The sequence below is a fragment of the Homalodisca vitripennis genome, chromosome 2 (assembly GCF_021130785.1).
Source record: "Homalodisca vitripennis isolate AUS2020 chromosome 2, UT_GWSS_2.1, whole genome shotgun sequence".
Lineage (NCBI taxonomy): Eukaryota > Metazoa > Arthropoda > Insecta > Hemiptera > Cicadellidae > Homalodisca > Homalodisca vitripennis.
The window spans coordinates 209,167,535-209,195,326 of NC_060208.1; the positions used below are offsets into that span (position 1 = coordinate 209,167,535).

General features: G+C 32.9%; 1 protein-coding gene across 1 annotated transcript; it reads right to left on the reverse strand.

The window, feature by feature from the left end:
* Positions 1–4,251: 4,251 nt before the first annotated feature.
* LOC124355366 (farnesyl pyrophosphate synthase-like) lies at positions 4,252–26,683 on the reverse strand. Its single transcript, XM_046806482.1, has 8 exons — positions 26,477–26,683; positions 17,552–17,726; positions 15,906–16,046; positions 13,032–13,232; positions 11,742–11,897; positions 8,155–8,232; positions 6,769–6,906; positions 4,252–5,197 (listed from the first exon to the last, which is right to left on the reverse strand). The coding sequence occupies exons 1-8, from the start codon at positions 26,575–26,577 to the stop codon at positions 5,003–5,005; spliced, it is 1,185 nt and encodes a 394-aa protein (XP_046662438.1). The 5' UTR covers positions 26,578–26,683; the 3' UTR covers positions 4,252–5,002.
* Between the last annotated feature and the right edge of the window lie 1,109 nt (positions 26,684–27,792).

The following is a 27,792-nucleotide window of genomic DNA, read 5'->3' on the forward strand; positions in this document are numbered from 1 at the left end:
GGAAGGGTTGATTCGATATACATGTTGTGAGGTTAGCTCTGGTTCACTTTCCTCTTAGTGCAGCGCAGTGCTTAATTTCAAAAATTTTAGGTGTGGGAACTCTTAAAGCGGGAAGCTCAGACCGGTGGGTATGGAATACACCCCAGGAAGGAGGGGGGCCCTCACCCAGGAAAACTTTTGAAAATTATAACTGTAAACCTTGGTTTTTAGGCCACCCAGACACAATAATACATTCATTTTTATAAAATACCAAGTGATATTTTAATGCTGTTTATTTTCTTTAAGGTGCTTGATTAGGATGTAAGAAAATAAAAACATGAATTTAAATTATTGAGTTTACTCTCTACTCTACTCTACTCCATTAACACCTTGTTGCCTACTTTAAATTTCCCAGAAATATTTGGTTTGATTTCATTGACCATTTTGTTTGAATCAATGAAGCTTGCCAATATTAATTTTTTAATGAATGGTAAAATAAAAACAAATTGAGCCTTATTCACAGTTTTATTTATACACATTACAGTAGTAATAATAATACATATTAATATGTAAATGGATGTTTGTTAATATAACAACTTTTTTACAAGTTTGCATATTTTACAAAAAAATTGCATACCTTATGGGTACAAAACAATATTAATACATTCAAAATAAACCAACTTCTTGGAAAGGAAAAGGAAGCGTTTAATTACACACAAAATAAATGACACACAGAGTGGAGTACAACACGGTTTCATTTTTTAAAATTTAGTGTAGTTTTAAAAAGTTAAGGTTGATTATTTTATTTGTTTATTTGCTTATTAGTTATTATAACAAATATGTACGGATTTGTAGTATAATATTGTAAGGCAATGCCAAGACTGTTGGTAAACTTAGTTTTAGTTGTTTGTTAATATTTTAAAGTGAAAACTACAAAAGAAACAAAACAACAATACACAAAACTAACTGTAAGTACAAAAAAGAACTCAGAAACTTGAGTTCAGAACACACCTATAAGTTAGGCATAGGCTAGTTATTTTAATGAAAACTTAATGTTCTGAAATTCTGAAAGATATTTAAAAAACAGATTTAGGAAAAAAGTTCCCACAATGCAATGCTGTCTTCATGGTAAGTTTTCTGCCCTCGTTGTTTTGACTTGGTGTCAAGTGCAGAATGGTGTCCCTTCGCCAGCCAGGTTTTGACGTGTCGCTCGGGATTGTATCTAGCCACAGGAGGTCCTAGGAGCCTGATCCGCAATAAATCGCAAACAGTGCTAATGTAGAGTGAAGATCTAAGAGGAGACATAATTAGATTCATTGCAGAAAACCCACGTTCACATTCAGCACTAGACACTGCAATACTATTTATGATGGAAATCAGTTTCTTAAACGACGGCGGTTGCTCTAGAATAGTAGGTTTCTCTCCACTTAACATAGGCTTCAGTCCCTGCTTGAAGTGTCTGAAGTCTCTAATTATATCCTGAGAGCTGCTAATCTTAAATCTATCGCAGATTCGCTGGATCTCACATTCTCCGTAGGTGATGGATAAGTCTTTTGGCCAATACATGGGGTGGATCACTTTGATGTCATTCATGATTTTGGTGTAGTGTTCAGCCGCATTTGAAGATGATGATAGCAACCTTGAAGTCAAGTTGTTAGCGAGGCTCCGATAGAACTGTTTTTCTGGAATACTGGGTATCTTGGATCTTACACAAAGTTTAACATCTTGAAACATCAAATCGTCAATAGCAATTTTAGCTTCCACTGAACGTCTACCCATGTTTTCAACTCGGTTTTCAAACACTTTGATTAACAGTGTTACATCACTGTGGGCTTGGATAAGGTTGAGGCTTGATTTTTGAAGCTGTAAGGACAAATCCGATAACTCTTCTAGAGCATCGAACATCAATGCCAGGTTGTGTACAAAAGTTGTAGAAGATAATGTACTACAAAGCCCTTTGTAAGTTGAACGTTGCTTCGAGTCCCTTTGTTTGTCTTCAGATGCTTCAATGAAATGATTGTACAAAGCTTTAAAATCTGTCCAAACTGCTTTCACCGCCATTAAGCTGGAGGCTACCCAACGAGTATCTAAAACACGGCCGATTTTCAACATTTGCTCCTCTAGTCCTTTAGCAACTTCTGCCAACTCCCTGCTGTTTTTCGGTGAACAACTAAACATGTTTCTAATTTTATCCATGAATATCTTAAAATGATTGATTCCAGCTACTTCTTCTATGGAATCGTGCACGGCAAGCTCTAAACGATGGTTCAAACAATGCCAAATGAACAAGTTGGGGAACGTTTCAGTAAGCTGTATAGCAAGGTCAGATTTCTTGCCTAGTAGCACTGAAGCACCATCACAAGTTAGAGCAATCATATGGTCTTTCATGAATTTAAAGCTTAGACCTAATGCTTGTAACTGATTTAAAAGTTCTTGTAATATACCAGCTGATGTTGTGCTATTTAGCTCAAAAAGTGTTAAGAACACTGTCATAGGGTTTTGCATTCCCTTTAGAACAGTTCTGATATAAACCACCAAAGCATTTTTGTTTGAAACTGAAGTGGCTTCATCCAAAAGCAGGGAAAATTTAGAGTCTGACTTGATTAGGCCTTTTATCAAGTCTGATTTCATTTCATCAGAAATATGATGAATTATATTGGAGCAAGCAACATTTGAATGTAGGATTCGCCCCATATCTAAGCCATTCATTATTTGAAGATCAATTTCAGTTTCAAACTCAAAAAATGGCCTATTTAGATTAGCTTGCTTATAAGCCGTGCGTAAAATGCGCTCAGTTACAATCTGCTGCTCTTTATGCATAGAAGCAACAGCTTTTTTCATTGTATCTTTCTTAGCTTCAATGAGTATTTTTTCAGCTAAAGAATGAGCTCGAGACCCACGGTGTAAAAATATCTTTTTCCTAAGAGAGGATTGCTGGTCTTTTTTATTGTTTCCATAAGCGGTAACAGTTCCTAAAACCCACTCTTCGCTAATCTTTAGGCCCTTCGTTTTCTCTGCACCTAGAGTACTCACACTACGGCAAACGTTGCAACCTAGTTCTCTGTTCACAATTAACCATGGATTTTTAGCTTTAAATTCAACAATTTGTTCTTCAGACCAACAAACTGGCTGTTCACCCCTATTAACAAAATCATTATTTTCATTACTAACCTTAGCTTCGTCTGCATCAGATCCCAAACCCACCAACCTGGATACTATTTTGACCGACGAGGAAGTCGAAGGGGAATGGTAATCGCAATTATCCTCATTGATCCCGATTGCGTCTTCTTTTTTATCTTGATCAACAATTGAAGTTGTAGTCAATGCTTCCGAACTGCAGTTCTCATTATTCGCATAACCTTTTTGTTTCTTAGGGTTAGGTTTAAAGAAATCAACAATTTTTCTGGTAGTCATAGTCAATTAGGAAACTATTTAGCTGCACCAGCACTAATAAGCGTAAACACGAACACAATCAACGACCTGCACCTCAAAAACGAACTTAAGCGTGATGGGATGCGATGCAACTTGTAACTTAAACGCGAAACACACCGAGGTCAAGTCAACTAGTCAACACACTTGTGATCACTGGGGCGGTGGCGCGGTGAAGGAATGGAGGGGGAATGGAAGGGGGTGGGGTGGGTATTGCTTTGTTATTGAGAGGCGCAGCCGCGCATGCGCGAACTAGGATGACTCGCCCGTCACATTCCTCCTGCCTGATTCCGTGCAAGACTCATCACAGCACAGCTCACAACTGCTTGTACGGGCGCTTACTATCTGCTTACGAGTCACTCGCAAACAAAGCATAGCATAATATTGATCCTACCTACAATTTTTTTTAACTAAAACTTGTACTCGTAGTTTTAAAAGCGTTCCCTTGCTTTCCGGCACTCTTGGGAGGTAAGGGAACGCCGTTCCCTTGCGTTCCCACTGAAATTAACCACTGGTGCAGCGACTGGGGTCGGATGCTGTTACAGACTTTACTCCTGGAATCGTGTTCAGAAGAGATAAAAAAAATTCAACTAGAGCTAACCTCAAAATTCACATTAATTTTCTTTACAACAAATCTCACGACTATTCCAAATATTCACGGTGTTACTTCCATAAGTTTGGTAGATGATATTGGCCTTTGATTAAATGGATACGATATGCATTCAACTACTATGATTAGTTGGGTTTTCAACCACAGTACCGAAATAGCAAACAAAATTCTGCTTGGTTGTATTTAAAATTTAAGTAAGGACATCAACCACTGGATGAAGGAAACAAATGAAATATGTTTTGATACAAAACAATATAATCTTAATAAATATTTTCTGTACAAATAAATCCTGATGATAACAAACGTACTTAGAAATAGAATCTATAAACAAAGAAAATCCTCTGATCTACCCAATAGTTAGGTGTGGACTTGGTCTCCATTTCTTCACGGTAATTGTTAGCAGTACCAAGACAGGCAAATTAAGCTGAATATTTCCATTTTTTTTAAACCTAAAATTAAATCACAAAAAATAAAATAAAGTTATTGCTAAATATAATGTTTTTGTACAGTGGAATCTCAGTAATACCAATCTCAGGGGAAATAATAAAATTTTGATACACTACAGATTTTTGTGAAAGCGAGATTTACATTATCGGTAATTAAGTAAAATTAGCAGATTTAATCTAAAAGTTTTTGTTATTGTGGAATTAATACTAATGAGATTCAGAGCATAAATGTCCAGCGATTTTTATGAACTGGATCATCTTAAAAAATAAAACACTGTAATTTTAGTACTATTTTAGTAAATTTTAGTACAAATTTTAGTACTACCTAATTCTGAAGGTAATTTTAAGTTATTAATTCTAACCAGATGTATGGGTGCAAAGTGGAAAAATTGGAAATGGTTTCTTTTGTTGAGCAACATGTTCAAGTATTAAAAAAAATATTTAAATAAAAAATATGCCTGTAGTAATTGTCCTAAAGTTCTGTTCTGGATAGCTAGATGAAACTCTACTATGGCTAGTAGTCGTTCTTCTGACGTGCTCATCGACCTGTCATGGTCTTCAGATACCGGAAGAACAGGTGGTGGGGCAACTTGCTCGACGTCTGTTGTATCTGATTACAAAGCAGTTCGTAGCTGTGTTCCTCGTACAACTTGTACGTCTGTGGGATTCCAATCTCTCCGTAAAGCTCCTTCACTCTATTGACCTTCTCTTCATCGCGCTTTCCATAGTTCTCCTGCAAAACATATATAGTCAAAGCTGAGGTATGGAATAATATTTTGGGATTTTCTAGTTTCATCAACTTAAATAGAGTATTCACTGTTCAAAAGAGAGCGTTGAGGATCGTCTGGGGAATGAGACCAGATGAGAGCTGTAGAGAGCGTTTCGATCTAGAGGGATCCTTACCTTGGCCTCCCTGCTCATTTTTCATTCGACAATGTTTGTTTTTCAAAATAAAAATCTTTTTCAACATTTAAATCATGATCATAACACACGGCACAGAAATTACCTAATTCCAGACCGTTTCCGACTCAACCTGTTCAAAAACTCAATTTTTTATTTTGGTCCTAAATTCTACAATTAACTTCCAAATGTAATCAAAATTCAAACAAATGTAAACAGTTCAAAAATTATTGAAAGGCTTACTTGATTGGGAAAGCTTTCTACAGTTTCCACGAGGCTCTCGTGATACCTATGTGTCTTGATTAGACCAATTTTTTTGTAGTAGGAATAACTTAAAATTGTTACAAGAATTTATTGTGTTTTACTTTTAAATTGTATGCTCTATTGTAAACAGTTGTCCTGTTGCTTTTTTATAATTACTTTTGATACTGAAGTTTTGACTTGCACAGAAAACTTTTGAATTCTATTGTGTGAATAAATTATTCTTATTATACACCAGTTAAAGGTACTCAAATCTGTATATTATGTACAAGCTACTTAGTTTTTTTCATTACTAAATTTTTACACTTTGGGTTTAACGTTAAACCGTTTGCTGACATGGAATAAACATTCAGAATAAATAGTTTCAAAAATTAACTCTGGTTTATATAATCTTCGCAGAATGTCAAAATTATGCTTACAAGAAACTCTAATAATGATTTATTTTTTACATATATCCATTCACATATTATATTTGATATATCATTATATGGATCCACATCAATAAAGAATTTAGATTCAGTTTTAGTGATAAAAAAAAGAAGTAATTCGTGTCATTTTAAAACTTCAAGAGAATGAAACTGTGAAGGATCACTTTCCTCAACTACGTATCGTGACAGTTTACAGTGCATATATATATATGAAACTATAATGTCAATGATGAATCGTGCTCATAGCTTAGGCCAAATTGGTGAGAACCATAGTTATAATACGAGAAATAGAAATAATATGGCAGTAGCTCAACATAACTTACATTTTTTTCTGTAAAAAACCAAAATACAAAGGAGCAAAATTTTTTAAATTTACTGCCAAGCAATGTAAAATTAATAGAAAATGATAAATTATTAAAAAATAAACTTAAAAGCTACCTGACTAACCTACCGTTGTACTCCTTTTCTGAATTTTATAAAATTCACAATAATTGTTACTATCGTTAAAATTATATTGTATTATATTTAGTTAGATACTAATGTAAATCATATTTAGTAAACTTAACCGTTTATTTTCTCAATCATGTGATGCCATTCATGTACACCACGTTTAACAACTGAATAAAGATTTTTCTGATTCTGATTCTGACACTCAGTCAAAAGCTATTGATTTTTGTTACTAGCCAGGTGAAGCTACTGAACCAAAGAGACTAACAATGAGAGCCTTTTTCTGGGTGGGAGTGGCTCGCTGCAGAGCCACCACGATGAGCCAAGTGCAGCGTCCATCCTCGATGTCGTGTCCGGGCCGCTTATGATGCCATCTTCCACCTCCGTAGCAGTTGAAGAAATCACACTGTCAGGCAAAATTGTAATTTTTTTCTATGTTATGAAAAATCTAATTTATATTTAAGAACATTTCAAAAGACTTTTCAAAATGGACTTTCAAATAATAAGACTAGCAGATTAATATTTGTATTACTATTGATAGATTATTATTATTATTACCTATTAAAAACATAATTTCATTTCTAGCAGATCAATGTAAATACAGTATGCCAAGAGTATGTAATATGGCATGTAACAGGTAATGCATAAAACACAAATAAATTATTTTCTACAGCTACTGTTTATTTTTACTATGTGAGATATATTTTGCTTTATCATCATCATCACCATCATACTTTATTGTCACAATGAGCGTTTACAAACACAGCAATAGCTGTAAAAACAGGGTTGATGTTGTAATAGTATACAATTAAATCATAAACATAAACTTTGGTCATAAATACAGTAGTTTTACACAAATTATCAGTGAATATTCAACTTAGAATATATCATCATTCCTTATAAATAAAATTATGTATACACATTCTATAGTCAATTTTTTGACCTATACCAAAAACGCAACTAAACTATAATATATTTTTTCTAGCAGGTAATCAAGACTGCCTTTGAATGTGTTTTGTTTATTTTACTCTTTAGGTCAGAAGGTAGTAATAAAACATTTCCTCCCCCCCACCCATGTACATAGGTGTTTTTACCAATAACATTAGTCTGTGTCTTGAGTACTGAAAATCCCTCTCGAATCTTGTGCTATACCGATGAATGGCATTAACACTTATCAGTTAGATTGAACCCTTAACAGTGTCTTAAAAATAATTAAACAGGGAACTGTCATTATCACGAGATATTTAAAAATCGATTTACAAGAAGACCTCATCGTAAACAAAACAAAATATGTCAAATTGCATCTGAACTGTGAATTTCTTGGATAAACTCATTACTTAAGTAATTTAGCCAGAGGGTTAAAAATTAAAAATTGCTAAGATTTTTTTGATTAAAAAAATTGATATTTACTTCACTAAGTTGTGTAACCAATGTTAATAATACAAAATATGTTAAATTTAAGCGTGTTTATTATAAAATACAATGGTTAGTATTCTATTCCACTAAAAATTTCTTATTCAGTGTTGATGATAAACTTAACCTCAGAGCAATAAGACTCATTCAGACTGAGGAAGTAAGAATGTTCCAAGGCGAGGGAAATAATATTGTGGACACACATTCTTTAATTCTGGGCAACTCTTCTATACATTGTTACCTGTGCTTGATAGAAGTTTCCCATTTCCAACTGGATGGTTCGTGCCTGCCTGTGCAACTCTGAGATCCTGATCCCTGCCTGGAAACAGAAAGTGGTTAAAATTGCTGTAAATCTTAATACTATTTCAAAGTATCCCTTTACCTGTCAAATAATGAGCAAATATATGTGAACAAAGTTTCCAGTTCTTGAAATCTGCTAAGTACAAAGCAAGTGATACTTGTGGAAATGTGTACGGACAGGCAGTGGAGTTGGAATAATTGTCACTCACGTGTTCAGGGATCTTATATTAAACAACCTGAACATAGTATAAAGCAAGTGATACTTGTGGAAATGTGTATGGACAGGCAGTGGAGTTGGAATAATTGTCACTCACGTTCAGGGATCCTATATTAAACACCTGAACATAGTACAAAGCAAGTGATACTTGTGGAAATGTGTATGGACAGGCAGTGGAGTTGGAATAATTGTCACTCACGTTCAGGGATCCTATATTAAACACCTGAACATAGTACAAAGCAAGTGATACTTGTGGAAATGTGTATGGACAGGCAGTGGAGTTGGAATAATTGACACTCACGTTCAGGGATCCTATATTAAACACCTGAACATAGTACAAAGCAAGTGATACTTGTGGAAATGTGTATGGACAGGCAGTGGAGTTGGAATAATTGTCACTCACGTTCAGGGATCCTATATTAAACACCTGAACATAGTACAAAGCAAGTGATACTTGTGGAAATGTGTATGGACAGGCAGTGGAGTTGGAATAATTGACACTCACGTTCAGGGATCCTATATTAAACACCTGAACATAGTACAAAGCAAGTGATACTTGTGGAAATGTGTATGGACAGGCAGTGGAGTTGGAATAATTGTCACTCACGTTCAGGGATCCTATATTAAACACCTGAACATAGTACAAAGCAAGTGATACTTGTGGAAATGTGTATGGACAGGCAGTGGAGTTGGAATAATTGTCACCCGCGTTCAGGGATCCTATATTAAACACCTGAACATAGTACAAAGCAAGTGATACTTGTGGAAATGTGTATGGACAGGCAGTGGAGTTGGAATAATTGTCACTCACGTTCAGGGATCCTATATTAAACACCTGAACATCGTACAAAGCAAGTGATACTTGTGGAAATGTGTACGGACAGGCAGTGGAGTTGGAATAATTGTCACCCGCGTTCAGGGATCCTTTGTTAAACACCTGAACATAGTACAAAGCAAGTGATACTTGTGGAAATGTGTATGGACAGGCAGTGGAGTTGGAATAATTGTCACTCACGTTCAGGGATCCTATATTAAACACCTGAACATCGTACAAAGCAAGTGATACTTGTGGAAATGTGTACGGACAGGCAGTGGAGTTGGAATAATTGTCACCCGCGTTCAGGGATCCTTTGTTAAACACCTGAACATAGTACAAAGCAAGTGATACTTGTGGAAATGTTTATGGACAGGCAGTGGAGTTGGAATAATTGTCACCCGCGTTCAGGGATCCTTTGTTAAACACCTGAACATAGTACAAAACAAGTGATACTTGTGGGAATGTATACGAACAGCCAGTGGAGTTGAAATAATTTTCACTCATGTTCAGGGATCCTGTCTTAAACTCCTAAACAAAATAGACAATTGTATAATTCTGGCACTCTAGTTCCATAAAGCAAATCTAACCATAACTTTTCTCCTGTGCATCCTTGTAGTTTACTGATCACCAATCAGTAAAGTAGTTTGGACCATTGTAGCTTGTGCTGGTGTGATGTGTGATTTTGATTCTAGGTCTCGAATTGTGCTTGGAACTTTTATCGTGTTCAGTGACAACGCCTGATTTGGACTCCAAGTAGCCTTTGAGTATGTTTAATCACTTTTCTTTCCTTTATTTTTGTATGCACTAATGCCTTCCCCACCTAACAAAGAGGGTAGTTCCAATCCTCAAATTGTTGTATTATACATTTTGTAACATATAACGATGGCAAATATCTCAAATACTGTTTAGCCTGTCTTCTGCTATAGAGATCCGGAGTTCTTGATCAGCTTCAGCTTAGAGAATAATCTAAGTGCAGAGACATTAGCCATCATCAAGGAAATTTACATTCTTACTGCCACTTCTACATTAGGAAACAATCTTTTACATTGTTATTGAACATAAGTTGATACACTCACCTTTGTTTACTAATGAGATTTTCACTTTTCTCATATTCATTTTGAAACTGGTTTAAAAACTTATTGAATTGTAAAACTTTGCTGTCCAATTCTTTATTTAGATCTTTGTTGTGGCTGTCTACTAAGTTTTACTTGGTGTTAATACTTCATTATTAGAGGGCATGTCCAATTTGTTAAGGAACTAAACCTTGTATCAATAAGTCGGTAATGAAGCTTTAGGTCTGGAATGTATAAGATGGGGTATATCAACTTCCAGAGCTTGTAAACAGTAAGAGGAGCTAAATGTACATTTGTTTTCTGTTTACATTTTGATTCAACTTCATATTCTAGACAGTCAGTTAATTAGAAAGCTTTCTGCACATACTCCTCGAAACTTTCCCGTTTACCTTGAATCAGGCTTCTTATAGATTTCAACAATGATGCGGTTGTGTTCATGTCAATTCTAGGGTTCTGTAAAGATTCACTAGTTTTTACTTCACCTAACATATCGTCAAAAAATGGCATACAGCCCTGTCTCCAGCCTGTTCATTTTTTTAACTAAACCCAGAGCAGCCACCAACATGAACCTTTGCTCGGACTCACGCAGGCGAGAGATACTTTAAAAGCACGCCAACTCGCTGCTCTGCTCCCAATGTCACCATCATACACTAGCCCTGTACATTCACAATCAAGTATGTAGACACAATGTACAATCTATGATGATAAAACAGGAACAGTGACATTATTCTGTAATTGTAATTGTGGTGCGGGGCCCTAGATGCACACCTATGCTTAAATCCGGCTCTGCATGTTGGATGGGGATGTCAAGAGGGGGGAGGGGAGGGGCACAGACAGGCTATTAGTAGCATCATGCCTGAGCAGAGGTTGAACAACGTACGGTTATTACATTTTTGTCCTAGGAGGGACAACGCAGGAGTTTAATGCAGTTTGCTGAAAAACGCTTTCTAAGACCCAAGTCTGTGACTGGTGGAAAAATAAGACGTGTTAAAATTTGTACTTACTCTATTAATAAATGTTTTTGGAATGTCCAGTTAATATCTGACTTACACTCGTAGATGTATCAGTAGCAACAATAAACAATAGTGTACTTTGCAATTTAATTCCATGAAATCCAAAAATAATCTACTATCATTAAACTATATTTATTTCCTACAGTATTATTTACATGGCATACAATTTTTTGGAAAAGCTCCCATAATACATATAAAATTATTACAGTCGCAGCCAAATTAAATATTTTTATAATCAAATGATAAGGCTGAATGTGTGCGTAGCTATTAAATACATTTTAAAATATTTTTTCTCAAAAACCTTAATAATAAATATTGTAGTTACATACAACGTCTATTAGAGGGAGTACAAATGATGTGATCGTTTAGAACACATTAGACACATTGATAGTGTGTGAACTAACTTACCATGTACAGTGCAAGGGAAACAGGCAGTTTGAAGGAGTGGTAGGCATTCCTGTACTTGGAGATGGTGTTATACGTCGTCATATCGAACTGACTTAGTGTGGGGTCTCCCCTTGTCTCCATGTCCAACACTTTCCCCAACATAGCCTTCTCTCCGACCTGATTAAACAAGCAACAATTTGGCGTTAGTTCAATGTAAAAGTGTTCAGCTGGTTTCAGTAAAATGTGCCAGTTATTTATGTAAGAAATGGAATATATTCATTTCATTTTTCATTTAAAAAAGATTTTAATTAACAGTATTAACTAAATTTACAAGAGCTACGTATTCTCTGTTTTAGAATTAATTCCTATGTGTTAAAATACCTTGATATTGTTTTGTTTGTTTTTTGTTTTGTTTGTATACTTGTTATCTATTGTTGGTTTCATTCGGATCTACTTGTAATATTTGTAAAATTGGTGTTGTACCGTTGAAATAAATAAATAAGAGATTGAAACAAAACAAAAACATCAAACAATATAAAACCATTGGTCATAAAATATTTATAACCTTAAAAATAATTAGATAATAATATAATCTTCAAACAAACTAAATGTAAACTTAACAATAAAAAAGAACTTAAAACAAAAACTCAATAATTGTGAAATAAAATAGAACATACAATAGGTAAATGCCAAAAGAAGGATGCACACCAGATTAAGCTAACAGTAAAAGTCAAAAAAGGATTGAACCACTACATAAATAATATATTAATAAGAAATCCATACAAAATCTATAAAAGAAGTCATGGACGTAAAAAAATAAAAAAGATTAATTTGAATTAACTATAAAAGGTAATAAAATATACACATTATTCATTATTTCATTCAATAATTCTCAGAAAGCACTTGCAATTATCCAACAAAAACAAAAACATTTCAAACTTTTTAAAAAACAATTTAATGGTTCTGGATGATCCATTTTAACGGAAATAAGATTAAACAATCTTGGAGCATTAAAAGTAAAAAAAATGTGAAAACAGTTTAATTAGGCTTTGGAACCGGAACAAGCAAACTTCTGAAATTATATCTAATATTACGTGTGAGGGTTTGGGCTTCTTATGAAAAATAGTTTCAATACCTTATATATGTAAGGATTTCATAAAGGGAGTATTTGTAAATTTAAAAATAGTGGGCAGGAATGAACGGTTTTATTTGATTTAGTAATAATGCGGGTAAAGGATTTTTGAAATGTAACGAGAGGATAAAGCGTGGATATGTACAAATTCCCTTTGATAGTACCCAGAGTGAACATACCGTGTGGAAAAGTTCAAGAGCGTCAACGTAGTACTCTTTTTTGCGGAAGTACTTCTTGAGCAGCTTGTAGACGGCACTTTCGATGAGCCGGGCTGCGCCATCCGGTGCCTGGCGCGGGTTCTGAAGATACCAGCAAGGCTTACCTCGCCTCTCCCTGGCCTGATCTATCAGATCCTGTGTCAACACCAGGCTGGTGTGGAGCTGTAACAGGTACAGTAACTGGTAACTGGTCACTAATACCTGTGACAGTGAAGTAGACAATACTTCATGATACGTTTTTCAGCACACTTTTCTCTGAACTGTAGAGATTTTTTCTGAAGGGATTATAGAGAGCTTCAGGTATCACTTCTTATTGTGACACCACACGAAACTAGAAGGAAGAAACCATGAGGAAAAGGATCAGATTCAGAAATTCTTTATTCACAAACAAATGCACAGAAGGTACAATGAATGGATAGAGTCACATCAAGAACGTTATAGTTAATCAACAACCATCTAACATCAACTTATAAAATATTCTATATATTATGGTAATAAATAGTTGTTATAAACATATACACAGACATATAAATACATATACACAGGCACATACATACATAAATACATATACGCATGTTGAGCTAAACCAATCAATTATCCCTTTCAAAAAATTCTTGGAATGAATATAGAGGCTTATTTAGTATGTACTCTTTAAGTTTTGTTTTGAAATTATTAGTGTTGTAGCGAGTTTTCAATTCAATCGGTAAATGATTTTAAACTTTTTCCCCATGTATGAGGTTTTCTTTTTATAAAATTCAAAGTGATAAGAATCATTAGATATATTGATGTTTTCTTTCCACTGAGGCAAGGTTTCAGAAATGAATAACGTAATTTACAGATTCAAATATGTAAAGATTGTAGACAGTAAATATTTGGAGTTCCCTAAAAATATGCTTAACTAAATCTCTTCTCTTCAAGTTTTTTATAATTCTAATAGCTTGCTTTTGTTTAACTAGAATTTTATCTAAATTATATGATGTGGTAACTCCATAAATAGCTATACCGTAAACAATGTGAGAATTTATGAGAGCATACACATAGAGGAAAAGGATCCAATGATTACACTATTATAATTTTAACAATGTAATATTACATTTAAATCAAGTGGTGACGCTATAAAAAATTGTTGCAGGTGTTGCAGTTGCATGTAATGACTTGACATTTGCTATTCCTGGAATCCATAGAGTTGTCCAGATGTAAGTTGCATTAGTTGTATTTATTAAACCTTGTTCACATCCTGCTAAAGAGATATAAACAATATAAAAGTGAAATCTCCTTGGGAAGTATTCCTCCATAGACAATCTGTTCACACTAAGTAACGTACGAACACGTGTTTGCTGTGATTAAGCTCAAGTACCTCTCTTAATACGCAGACTACTAATACGATAGAAGTAAGATCAATCTACTGCTACTCTTAATTCGTGTCTGCACAGTGTCAGAACTGAAGCTTTTGACACTTCTACAGAGTGTTCAGTAAAAGTGTTCCAATACTTTAGGATTTGGTTGTAAACATAAAAATGAGCAAAAAAGTGCATATGGTGGTATGTCCTAAAACCTTTAGTTTTCTGTCTGTCTGTATGTAGTTTTTATAAAAAAAAAATTATATCTTTTGAACTAGTTAACATAAAGCTATGAAACTTGAAAATTGTGTTAAACTTTGGTAAACCTTTTTGAAAATAAAATATTAACAAAATACTTTAACCCATTTCATAACGGTGGCTGTTTAAAATGTTTAAAGTCAAAAAAGTAAAAAACCAGGTAATCCAAGATCATGATATGATCAACTGATGTAAACTCTTCCCTTTTAAAAATTGCTTCTCAATCCTTTACACACACCTTTTGTCACTGGTATTAAACACCTTAAATAACATTCAGTCTAATGCATTCCACCAAAGACACACTATCAGCATACAATAACACTCTCATTAGACTGTTGAATTTTGCTCCAGTTCACCTTCATTTCTTTGCAGCATCTGGTATCTGATGCTGTCTCCTGGAATCTGGAGTCATGTTTGTCTAAAGAGGTCCAAAGAAAATCTGTGACGAAGAAGTTAAAAATGAATCTTTACATCGTTTTGACATCAGAGACACCTATAAATAAGTGAAGTGACAGTTTCATTATCTCATCAGGTGCACAATTGAGTGCACTTAATACCAGAAGCTGCAATAAAAAAGGTGAATTGGAGTTAAATGCAACATTCAAATTAAATCAACCCTTCCTACCATAGCTACGTTATGTGTAGAACATTTTCATATCAATCAGTTCTTCTTTAAACTTCATTCCGATGCATCTCAGTGAGTAATCGCCCAGTGTGAATGAGTAATTATTAATAAATTAGGTATTTTTAAAATGTATATAATCATCAAAATATGTATAATTGTATAAGTATAGTTACTGTAACTAACTGTATAGAAGCCTGCAGGGCCACCTTCACTAGTTATCTCCACAGATGATTCCTTTATTTTATAAATGTTAAACAAAATTGTATATGCTCATGTAAATAGGAATATATAAATTTATTTTGATGCTATTCTTGTAACCTATACATGTCTGGAATAGAGAAATTTTGAATTTGAAAGGGTTAATAATCATTAATCGTTTATAGTAATTAAATAGTTTGGTAGGATATAAATAATAGCCTAATTATAAAAAAGTGACAAACTTTTTAAAAATATTTTTTAATACATTCTTTATTTATTTATCAAATTATTTTATATAAAATTTATAATGAGCATTGATAAAAACATACGTTCATTATCAAAAGAAAAATTGGCTATAAGACCACTTTGAAAACTCTTTAGAGTAAATTGGTATTAATCAAGCGACTGAGTTACCAGTTCAAGGCACCAGCCCATGATTTGTGCAAGCCGAACATTCTCCGGAATTACATCTTCCGGAGCCGCAAGTATCCTGTAGGACTGCACCACAGCCAGACCTCGGCTCTTGCTACCTCCTGTCATGTTGTACTGGAGCACCTGCAGGCAAATTGGTCATCCATGTACTGTCCTGTAGGTCTCAAAAAGGAACTGCATAGTCATACTGTATAAGTTACTGTTTACTGTATAAGTAAACTTAATATTATTAAAAACCACTTTTTAACTTATTAACTATTGCTTTTAGCTATCGCTTTGATTCAACGGTATTATGCCCGTGATTTAACTATGAATTTACTGCACGATTGATTACCATTGTTTATATGTAATGTATATTTATTTGAATGTAATTCTTGATCTGTTTTAACTTGCAAGTTGTAATTGCATCATATTGTGACGAGATCCATTGCATGTAAATGTTTAAAGATCAATAAAGATATCTATCTATCTATCTATCATAAATGAAAGATACATATACAGAGTTTTCCAAAATATAATTATGAACTAGGGATTAGTCGGTTCCGGTTCTCAGTTCTGCCTGTTCCTTTGTAAGAGAACCGACAATGAGACGGTGCATGACCAATCGTAGAACAATTCAGTCATTGAAAAAACTTGTAGTTAAGTTAATTGTTACATGATTGTCTTCTACCAACATAATTTTTGTTCTTTGATATTAAATTGTGTTATTATGCATCTTTGAAAATATGTAATGATTCAATTTAATAGAATGATATGAATGTTAAAGAAGAATATAAGGCAACTGTTGACAGTGGACTTTTTTTAATCATTCAAATTATTTTCTAGAGTGTAGGATCAATATAGACTTTACCCACTCTGACTCGGATGTTACTATGTGACTCACTCCAATACAACTAATTTTTCCTTTGGATATTTGCTAATAAAACATATCATTATGGTATACTCTATTCAATTACTTTTCAAAACGTTCTCCTGGAAAGTGCTTTTTGTTGATTTGCTCTTCTTTTCGTCACTAATGGTATGCGTTCATAATTACAACAAACTTTTGAAATTATTGTAAATACTCAAAATACTGTTCTTATACATTTTGAGGTGCAGGGTTAAGTTTTGCTCAATGAACAAAAGGGCTTTCTTTATTTGTCTCAGAGAGAGATACTGAAATGATGGTCTGGTGTATTCCATCCCAAATTGAGCACTGTCTTAATCTTACATCAATAATTTTCTATAAAAGAAAAGTCACAATTATCCAATAATTTTCGTGTGAGAAAATTAAAACTATTGAATAATTGAGAGTTTTCTTTGATAGAAAATAGGTTTTTCCAATAAGAAGAGCTCCTCCTTCAATACACCAATAAGATTCAAAAAAACTTCAGACATCTTTTATGTATCTTTTCAAAAGGTTGTTGCTCTCCCGGACAAAATTATTTTTGCTAATTTGCCTTTCTTATACGATTATAAGAAACCTCATATCACTAGCAGTACGTGTTCAAAATTAACGATGGGTTATGTCAATTAAAGAATAAAATATTAGATAGATAGAAATAGATTCATCTTTAGAAACATTCCAACGATTTCTTATCTTTTTGAATAGGTTTAACAAATATTGAAGCTATTGTTAGATAGGTCACCTTTTGGAACCACTTGTTGGCCATCTCTGCATCTGCATAGCGGCTGGTAGTTTCTGACAAGTCCCGTTCTATCTCTGGAAACAAGGAGTTAAACTCCTCCAAATCTTGCTGCAGGTCCTGGGAGTACTCAGTAGAAGGGACTGGGTCGTTGAGGATGATGGAGGCTGCAGCATCTCTGTAGGTAAATATCATTATTGATTAGGCTTCTGGAACTAAATCAAACCAAAATTTGTTCATAGAAGTATATAATCTACAGTATAGAAAAGTGAATACCATTGTCTCTGCAGGAGACCAATACTGAAGGTGGGGACAACCTCAGTGTTTGCCTAATTGGTATATCTGGCTCAGGCAGTGTAGTGGAGGGTTCAGTAATCAATCGTGAATGCCACAACTGCTATTGGTGATTCGATGACTTTTACAGCAGATAACACACAGAAAGATACATGATCACAATAGTCCACAGGGTCTACACCATAAGGAAATTTGACAAAGTTGTTGTTCTTGGCTTATAGAGATAAACAACTTGATTCCCTAGAACATTCCCCTAGGAGGTCACCTTTGCTGGTGAGATTGTTCAATGCACTGCCAACAAAGATCAAGACCAATTGTATCTGCCTTAAAAAATAAAGACCATATTGAATAACTTGCCTCTTGCGGAAAACAATCTGACAGAAGAACCGTACTCTTGAAGAAATAATCTTGTCTTAAGTTAGCTCCAATAATACTGTAATCTTTTATAAAATAACATCATAGTATAAATGAAGCTATTTGTATCTAAAAAATTGCATGTAAAGAACTTTTCACTTCTCATGATGGTGAGTAACTAAACAGGAGTCCCTGCATGTTTTTCCAATGCTCTGTGGTTTCCTGAAGAGAGTTTAGATGTACAGAGATTGTGTGGTACACTTTTCCTGCTTGGCTAACATCACACAGTTCCATGTGAGCAGGAAAGTCTTGTGATGATATTATAGACCCAAAACTAATGATTTGTTAAAAAAATTTGTTTTCTGCTAGCTTTTATATTTGGTGATTCTAGGTGTCAAAATACTATTTTTCATGCCCGTCTTCATTTTGAGAAACAATAAGAAAGTATACACAGCGAGGCTAGATAAGAAAGAAGCATGGTGTAAAGAAAGTTGGTTTACAAAGACGTGCGTAGAACAAGCATTGATGGCAGAGGTTTACAAATGTTTTGTGTAATAATACTCCATTTCACCTCTTGCTCAGCATCTATAATCATGTTGTCCATTGTAGTACACTCAATTGTGCACCTGATGAGATTCAGAGATAACTACATGACTACTAGCCTTGTGTCTCTTGATATCAAAACAATGCTCTGCCCTGGCAGTTCCACAGCTAAGTCAATTGTATTGACTGATGGCTCTGCTTTCTTATCAGCCACATCACCGAGGTCATATAGCAATGAATCGTTTTGAACAAATTGCTTCAGAAGAAAAACGACTCATAAACGTTCCTTCTGACAATTATGATTTACATCTTTTAGAGCCAATTGGTCGTTGTGTTGCAAAAGGCACATTTTTTAAGGACTCAGTTCGCTGACTCACTGTCTACACAGTGGGTATGTGATTAGGTTTCCCCTAATCTATGTACCTCATATGTGACGTGTTCAGAAGAATTGCAATATCCAGATAAAGAAGTGCTCTTGTCGTTGTACCACTGGTGTTTCAATCTAACTGGATCTTTTCAGACAGACACTGACTCCAGATTACAGGAGTCAAGTCTGTGACAGTGTCAGAAAATGAATTAGAGTAAAGTACACAAAACACAGAGCTGATGTAATGAGACAATTTTGTGAGCAGGTGCAATCGTTAAAAAACCGTTTGCGTAATTTGTTTACTATCTTACCCATATAACTTGTGTATAAATATAAAATTCCAATCAAACAAGAATGTTAGAAAGAAATTCTAGAAACAGTTCTTTATGTGAAACAAGAAGAAAACAACACTCCAATTCTAGTTAATAGTCTTCGTTACAACATAAGCCATAACAGAAATGTCCCACAACATAATCTTGAGTTTTTAAAAAAGAAAACTGATTTTATGGGACATAAGTTCTTTAAAAACCTACCAAAAGTGAAAAGTAAAGAACAAAACTTTAAAAAAATTAAAATGAAATTTAAATTTTACCTGCTGAACCTAGTACTTTATTCATTTGAGGAATTTTTGGAAAGAAGGTGAATTAAGAGATAACTATTATTTTTTTTACTATTTTGTCATCAATTAAATATAATTGATTTAATGGTATTTCAACAGCAAATTTGTGTTTTTATTGGACAGTATTCTTATTATGTTTTACCTGACACTATTCTTATACATCATGTGCATTTCACAATCTTGAATGCATTTTGTTTCATATTTTTTACTTCTGAAAATATGCCTATCATCTCTATCACATTATAATATACTCTATCATCTTAGAGTTGATTACATACAATTTTCAAATGGATAAATAAATATTCAAATATTTATTGCCGATAATGAATTTAACAAATTGTTATTATTTTCCTTATTAATGAAATACGTAGTGGTCGTAAACAAAACAAATGTAGATAAGTGTAAATCGTAGTTTGAATTGAACAAAACATTGAGAAATTGGTGATTGTACTGATAGACCAGTGAGATTGATTGTTTGATAGATTATCTCACATTAAAGGGCATGATAGGTGGCATACTCAACTTAAAATAATTGACCGGTCACTTTTTAAAGACAATAATTCATTGTTAACGAAGGACGCATGAAGTGCACAGGGTCAATCCCTGCATAGTAGCACATCTACAATCACGACAGCCAATTAATGATACTGAGCCAAAACCGGGAGAGGTCTTCAGGTCAGCTGATAACTGTACACAATAACACTGCGTCAATCCGCGCTTTTTCTATAAGGACCAACAAGCAGATGTTTCTATTCTTGGAACTATTGGAACATGAGTTTATCTTTATTCTGTTTTTCTCACGTTATATAATTGCAGTACTGTAACAGATCAAGGTTATATTTTATGATTCGTTAATTATAGTGAAATTTTTGTACAGCTTCTAGATATTCAAGGTAGTATACTTTTAAGAGTAATGTTTTTGTAGATTACTCATTATATAGTGATTGTTTGAATGTTTAGTTGTGGAATGAAATTATTTGAAAATAATGTATATATTGTCTTACCATAAATTGTACTATTCTCCACAGCAAAGACCTTATCACTTGATTTAATGCATTACTTGAAACTTTAGCCAATAATTTTTTTGAAATCAAGATTTCAAGTAAACTTTTAACTTATTGATTGATAATACAAAGGTAGTACATCATTTTAATGGAACTAACATCCATTTTAATTTTATAAAGCTTATAAGTGAGGAAACATTAATCACAATGTACAGTTTTCACAAATTTTATGCAAGGGGGTCCCTGGGAGTATTTTTTACACTGTAGTTTTCTTCATAACTCACCATTTAAAACTGAATACATCTTCTGAATGACCTACAGATTCTCCAAGAAGTGTGCAATAAAAATCGAGACTCTTAAACAACACTGCAGTCAATATAATCGTTACTTCAATAACAAACTTTGGCTTTAAGCACATATAGTTTACTAACTTCATATCTTTACATCCTTGTTCATTAATAAATATAATTAATTAAAAGTGAGGTTTGAGAGAAATACATTTAAAAGTGGGTTTGGATTAATACTACATAGAATAAAAAAAAAACATTTTACCTTACTCATGCCCATTTAAAAGTTCAGCCATAGAATTATATAACTTACCAATGAGGTGGTTTTTTTGGATTTTGAAAACATTAGTGGACTGTCATTTTTTAGCTCATTTGGTAGTGATTATAGAGTTTCAAGGCTGAATAAGATGTCCCCTGTTCATATATAAAAATGAAGGAAATCCTGTATAAAATAGTCATATACTCTGTTGCTACTTCATGATTGTGGATAAAGAAGCTGAAGTTCTGAAAGCAATGTGATTTTTACGCAATAATTTATGTCTCAGAAAATGTATTACAAAGGTTGTCAATATTATTACAAATATTACAGTTATGTATTGTATATCTTTCCTTACAGAACTTATTAAAATTTTCAATTTCAACTTGATAAATAAAATTATGTGTCTGCATTTTTAAACTTGAATTATTGGGTGGGGTTTTGGGGCAACTCTGTCGATTAAAACATGTTTTTTAAAACTCAGAGAAGAATTGTAAGAGCAATGTTTCATTTGAAACCAAGGCAATCATGTAGGATCAATAACAGTCTTTGTAATAAATTTTCTGACACATAAATGATTAGGTAAAAATTACATAACTTTCAGAACTTTAGCTTCTTTATCCTGTTAATGAGCCTTAAAATTTTAGTGCTGCCAATGTTTATTATTATGTATAAGCTCTAATCAGGAGATATCAACATAGTGTATGGCTATCTAATGTTTGAAATAGCCTGATACATAATGTAATAGGTTTGATGACAAGAAAGATGTTTGATGTGTTTGGAGGACTCAATGAAGTTACAAAACCAATATACGCATAATAGAGCCTTCTCAACAGCTGAGTTTAATTGTGGTTTTATCTTTCCAGCCCACAGAATCCATCAATAAGGAGCTATCAGCTGATTATTTGTAAACAGGATCTCTCATTAATCAATGTCAGCCAAACTAAGCAATACCTTACAATGATCATACAAGCAAAATGATCTAATGATAGTGCAAAAACTTACCTTAATATTATTTAAATAAAATCAATGTCCTGTGTAAGGTAAATTGAATATCTGTCTAATAAAACAATATCACTCTTTGTGCAATGCGTTTTTTTTAACTGATTTGAATTGTGGTCTCATATAAAATATGTATTATCAAAGTACTATATTTTGTCAGTAAAATACGTTATCATCATAGTTGATAGAAGTTATTTATGTCAGTAATCATAATTATTACATTCTCTTGCTTTATAAGCACTGTCATAGTTTTAATTACCCTTGTTCAAGAATGCACTTGTTATAGGAGATCAAATATTAAAATACAATTATTCCTGAACGATAAATACTTTTTAAGGTTAAATTGTGAATATTAAACATGTACCGGTAATAAATATTTATTAGAATTTCTTAAAATGTTATTAAAATCCAAATTTCTTTAAAATTTTCCATTTGATATTGATTGACTAATTTTTACTACATTGTAATATCTATAATATACAATTGATTTTTCTTCTATTTTTAAAGTTAAATACATATTTTATAAAACTTGACTCATACTCTATATAGCAAATGTTTTACAAATAATACTTTACAACTAAAGATTTTGTATAAAATAGATAACAAGCAATGTTAAAAAGTACATATTATTATTACTCTGTTTTTACATGGCTGTGGTATTGGATCTGATACAAGCTCAGCAAAGTAAGTACTTGTGTAGTTCTTTTAGCTCTGTTAGAAGGGTAAAATAATACAAAAAATGAAAGGTTATTTATTATTTTAGATAAATCCTAATTTACTAACAAAAATAAACGTTTTATTGGTTATTATAAAGTGCAACCTTGTTTCAAATAATAGATGTACAATGTTAAATACACCTTTTATTGTATTTTTGTCTAGATAATTATTGTTCAATTTGTCTGGTTTATTATTTTTTCTATGTACTCATGGTTGGTAATACATGGCTATGGTAATACAACATTTCTTTATCTGTATTTTTCTTATTTCATGATGCCATAAAAATTAATAATGAATTAAAAATAAATATGATAATATTATAACTAAAGTAAGTAAGGAAATTAATATGCCTATAAATAATACAACCTTAGTGAAGAGGAAAGAATCTTATCACACAAGTCGTGGCCTTAAATATATATTAAGTTAACAAGACAATCTGAATTGCCAATAATTTTTAGCTAAACATACATTTCCCCTATCTAAAAATAGACTAATGAGTAATCAAAGTCATTGGTTCACTAATGATAGATGTTAACATGAGCTCTGTAATTACAAGTATTTTTATCAGAGACTCATCTTAATCGTACGGTATCTGATATTGAATTTCTTTACTGATTAAAAATCATAACCACACCCAACAGTTACATAATTAAATTTGGAGATTTGTGTGCCTGTGATACATGCCTCAATGTATTGGAGACTACAAAGAGAATTAGCTTAAAAGAGTGGCTTTCAAATCCATTTTAGTTCTTCATATAGTGTTTTTTAATTCCATAATTTGAGTTTATTTTTTGACTACGATCTTTCAATGTTCAGTGCCTTTTATATTAGAGTTTACCTCAACCCTACCAATCTTGAGAGGAATCAAGAGTTGAGTATAGTGAAAAAACCTCAACCTAAAAATAACCAATCAATCAATAAAGCTTTATTGGTCGGTCACATTATTTTAAAAATGTATGACAAAGGTCAAAAGCTTTTACATTGGGCTACACTATTTTTAGACGTAGTCATTTAACCCTAAAAATTCTTCTACACTGTAGATACAGTTCTTTAATAATATTTTTTACACATTGCTTGAATAAGTTCAAAGGTAGAACCTGAATATTACATGGTAAAACATTATAAAATTTAATACCCAGATACTGAAAGCTCTTCTGAGTCAAGCTGTATGTACAGTAGTATGATCCTGAAAACTACCTATATTACTTTTCACAAACAACAAAACAGATAAAATATACATAGATGGCAATGTAAGAACTCCAAGTTTGATAAAATGTGGTTTACAATGTTCACGGGAAGGAATATTACAAATTATTCTGATAGCCTGTTTGTAAAATAAAGTCTTTTGGCAGATGGAGAATTTCCCCATAAAGAAATTCTATATCTTCAATGGCTAAAAATATGAGCATCACACTTAACAAAACATTAACAGATACATCAACAATCTTAATTCATCAATAACTTCCGCCCTGGCTTATTTTGCCTTCAAAAGATCCCAAGGATCCTGAACATTCTGAAAGCTTATCTCTCTATCCAAAATTTCCTAGTCACTACCTTTTGACAATCCAGAAATCTCTGGTAAACGCCTGTCTTCTTCAAGTCAAACCCAATAAGCACCATCTTCTTTAACCAACCCAATCATCTCCCTTGATACAATACACCTGGTAATTGTACCTGTGATCCTGGCAAGGTGATTTGCTGAAAAATTGCCTTATCCAACACAGACCTAATGTTTGAAATCCTCTGTAAATGCTGTACATATATGATCACAGACGTGACTGCAAAGTTCAAATGTTAAGAAACCTTTTTCCACACACAGCATTCTCTACAACAAAACGTTTTACCACCAAAATGGTTGGTTTCTACCATTCACCCAAGTCAACAGCTCTCAACTCAAACAATGGAACTTTCCCAGTAGTTAACCCTCCCACCTCTGTCAGATATAATGCTATGCTGAATAGAATGTCAATATTTATTGTGAAACATTTAGATTATTTCATGGAATTTTATTTTTTCTATTAGGTATAAATGCTCCATGATCACAAAAGCTTTTACAGAAACTTAAAAAGATAAGTGGTCAACAAAAGGTGATAACGAGTTTCTGACATAGTCCTAGCCATAGTCTAAGAATGAAATTTATTTTTATGCTTTTCTAAAGACTTGAATATTACTTAGACTGCACCGAGTCAGCAAAACTTCACATTTACTCTAGAAATTCTGTTTTCTTGTTAGACATGAAAGTTTCGTACAAGAAAATATCATAGATCTTCCGTTATTTGATAAAAAGTAATAATTAAAAGTAACCATTTTGAGCCTGCAAAGATTAAAGAGCTATATCTTGTTGTCTTTTATATTGTAACCTAAAAAACTAGAATTCCAAATAAGAGACTTATTTATTTGTAAAGGTTTCAAAAGCAAAAACACTTGTCTAGATTTTTGCTGCCTACAAGTGAACTGTTATGAACCAGAAAAATAAGCCTTATTTTCCCAGTTTGTATATTTCCTAAAATTTAAATACAACAATAAATCAATACAATTTCAACCCACTACTCAATTTTTAGTGAAATAACACTTCAGCTTTTTGGAATAGTATAAAATTTATTTTATTGGTTTTGTATCTCAAATAGTTATAGTTTAAGTTTAAGTTTGTTAATCCTCTGGAATAACAACCCATTCTGATTATTCCCCTCAATTTTTTAAAAGTTGGTTTCTTGAGATTTGTTAAAACTATCTTAGATATTATAACCACCAGCATTTAAAAATTGCGATTAAGGTAAAAGTGGGAAGAGGAATTACAAACCATCCTAAAAATTGTGCAATTTTAGTTTTAATTTAACCTAAAATCATCTTCTTGAGATTTAACAAAAATTGAAGGAGTATAATTTAATACCTTGTCAGCGTCCATGGATACCAGCATAGAGCACAGGTAATCAAAGTGTACTGGTTCAAGTTAAATTCAATTCTGGTATCGTAAGTATTTAAAATGAAATTTCAGATAATGTTTGGGGGAAAATCCAAACACATCATCTGAAACATTGTTTCCTTAACAAAATTAATCGTGGAAGTTTGACATCATATGCACACTTTAAAAGTTTTCTCTCCTTTGTTTAAAGTTTGTTATTGACAATAGAAGGTTTGAATGGATAACACGATTTTGGACATTTGCCATTGTTATAGGTTATAAAAGGTATAACACCTGGTGTTATACCTTTTATAACCTATAATGATGTCTGAAATCCATAATTTTCCTATTTATGTTCTTTTATCAATAACAATTAATAGATTGACTGTGACAGTGCACTTTGCTATTTTGTGAAAATACTTTTCGTTACTGCGAAGGTGTTAAATTAATTGAATAAATCCTCATTGAGTTTAAGAAACATCAGTCACTACAAATTCCAGTATTTAGCTATTTAAAAACACACATTTTCAACTAAAATTCAGGTAATTTGAATCAGGTAGAGACAATAGATTGCACTGTGTACCTGAGCCGTTGTTTCTGCAGGTAGGTGCTGGCGAAGCGGAGCTGAGAGTGTTGGTGTGACTTGACCACTGAGTGCACTAGTCTCCACATAGTATGCCTCATGCTTCTGTCTCTCGATCACTGACAGACTGACTGCCAGTTCTCTGCTCACTATCACTTCAGGGTCAGTTACTGTCTATCCGTCTGTCTGTCTGGCTGTGCACTAAAAACTGTTTGATAGTAACACTGAGTTTCTCTCTTTAATGTGAAGCAATTGGTTATAGGGTGTTGATTGTTTTAGAGCATGATTACAACTGTAATTTGGCCCCAAAAGTGTCGCTAATTTGGAAAATGTTACTTACGATAATTCGGAATGCCATTGAAAGGTACATATTTTTGTGTTTTAAGGTAACATGTTGGAATCGGTCAACCCCTTTATAAAAGGTTATTGGAAAATTTCATTTAATTGTATATATATATATACAAATGGTACATCATTTATTTCAATTCACTCAAGAGATAAAACAGTTGTGGCATTTTCTTAACCTAGTAACATATCATATATTCAAGTTTTTCTAAGTTTCAGAAAATTAATTAAAAACTTGTAAATATGATATGTTACTAGGTTAAGAAAATGCCACAACCTTTTTATCTCTTGAGCTAATTCAGTAAATGAGGTACCGTTTGTTTTTGAATAAAATATATAAAATTTGTTGATTCTAGAACATTTCTTTTACAGGAAGTAGTTTTTAAGAAATTGTTCATCAAGATTTTAACAAGCCCTGTTTTGAATTTTGTTGACTAAAATTTTTTTTTAATTTACGATCTTTACTACATTAGCATATGTTAAAAATTTTAACTTTCTACCTTTAATGGTTGTTTAGAAAAAGATTTTTATTGTAAAAATCACAAACCGGACAGACAGAAAACAATGCGTTTTAGGACGTACATTTATAGGAAACTTTTGGTTTGTTTTGACCCTTGAACAACCTCCTACAGTTTGTCTGTGTATTTCAATTACACCCTGTATATTTGAGTGAAATATGTATTAAATTTTTATAAATTACTATAGACATAGGTTGTCTCAAATATAATAAACATATTGGCTCGTAAACGTTTTGATTAAAATTTTTAATAATTTTAAACTAAATGCCTATGTGTTAAGATATTTTAGACACCTTATAGAAAATAATAATTATACTGAAATCTTTTTTACATTTAACACTCAATGTAGTTTCATGCACCAAATTTAAACAAATCTGTAGCACATTTTGCACCTAAATCTTTTATAAGTCAGTCAAAAAGAAAAAAATGTTAAATTTTGATTTCAATGTCCAA

What these genes read in the sequence shown, in the direction of transcription:
- LOC124355366 (XM_046806482.1), bottom strand. Translation starts at nt 26,577, where the DNA reads ATGAGGCATACTATGTGGAGACTAGTGCACTCAGTGGTCAAGTCACAC. An exon ending in CTGCAGAAACAACGGCTCAG is followed by an intron (nt 17,727 to 26,476) that starts GTACACAGTGCA and finishes ATTTACCTACAG; the next exon opens with AGATGCTGCAGCCTCCATCA. An exon ending in GAAACTTCTATCAAGCACAG is followed by an intron (nt 6,907 to 8,154) that starts GTAACAATGTAT and finishes TTTGCCTGACAG; the next exon opens with TGTGATTTCTTCAACTGCTA.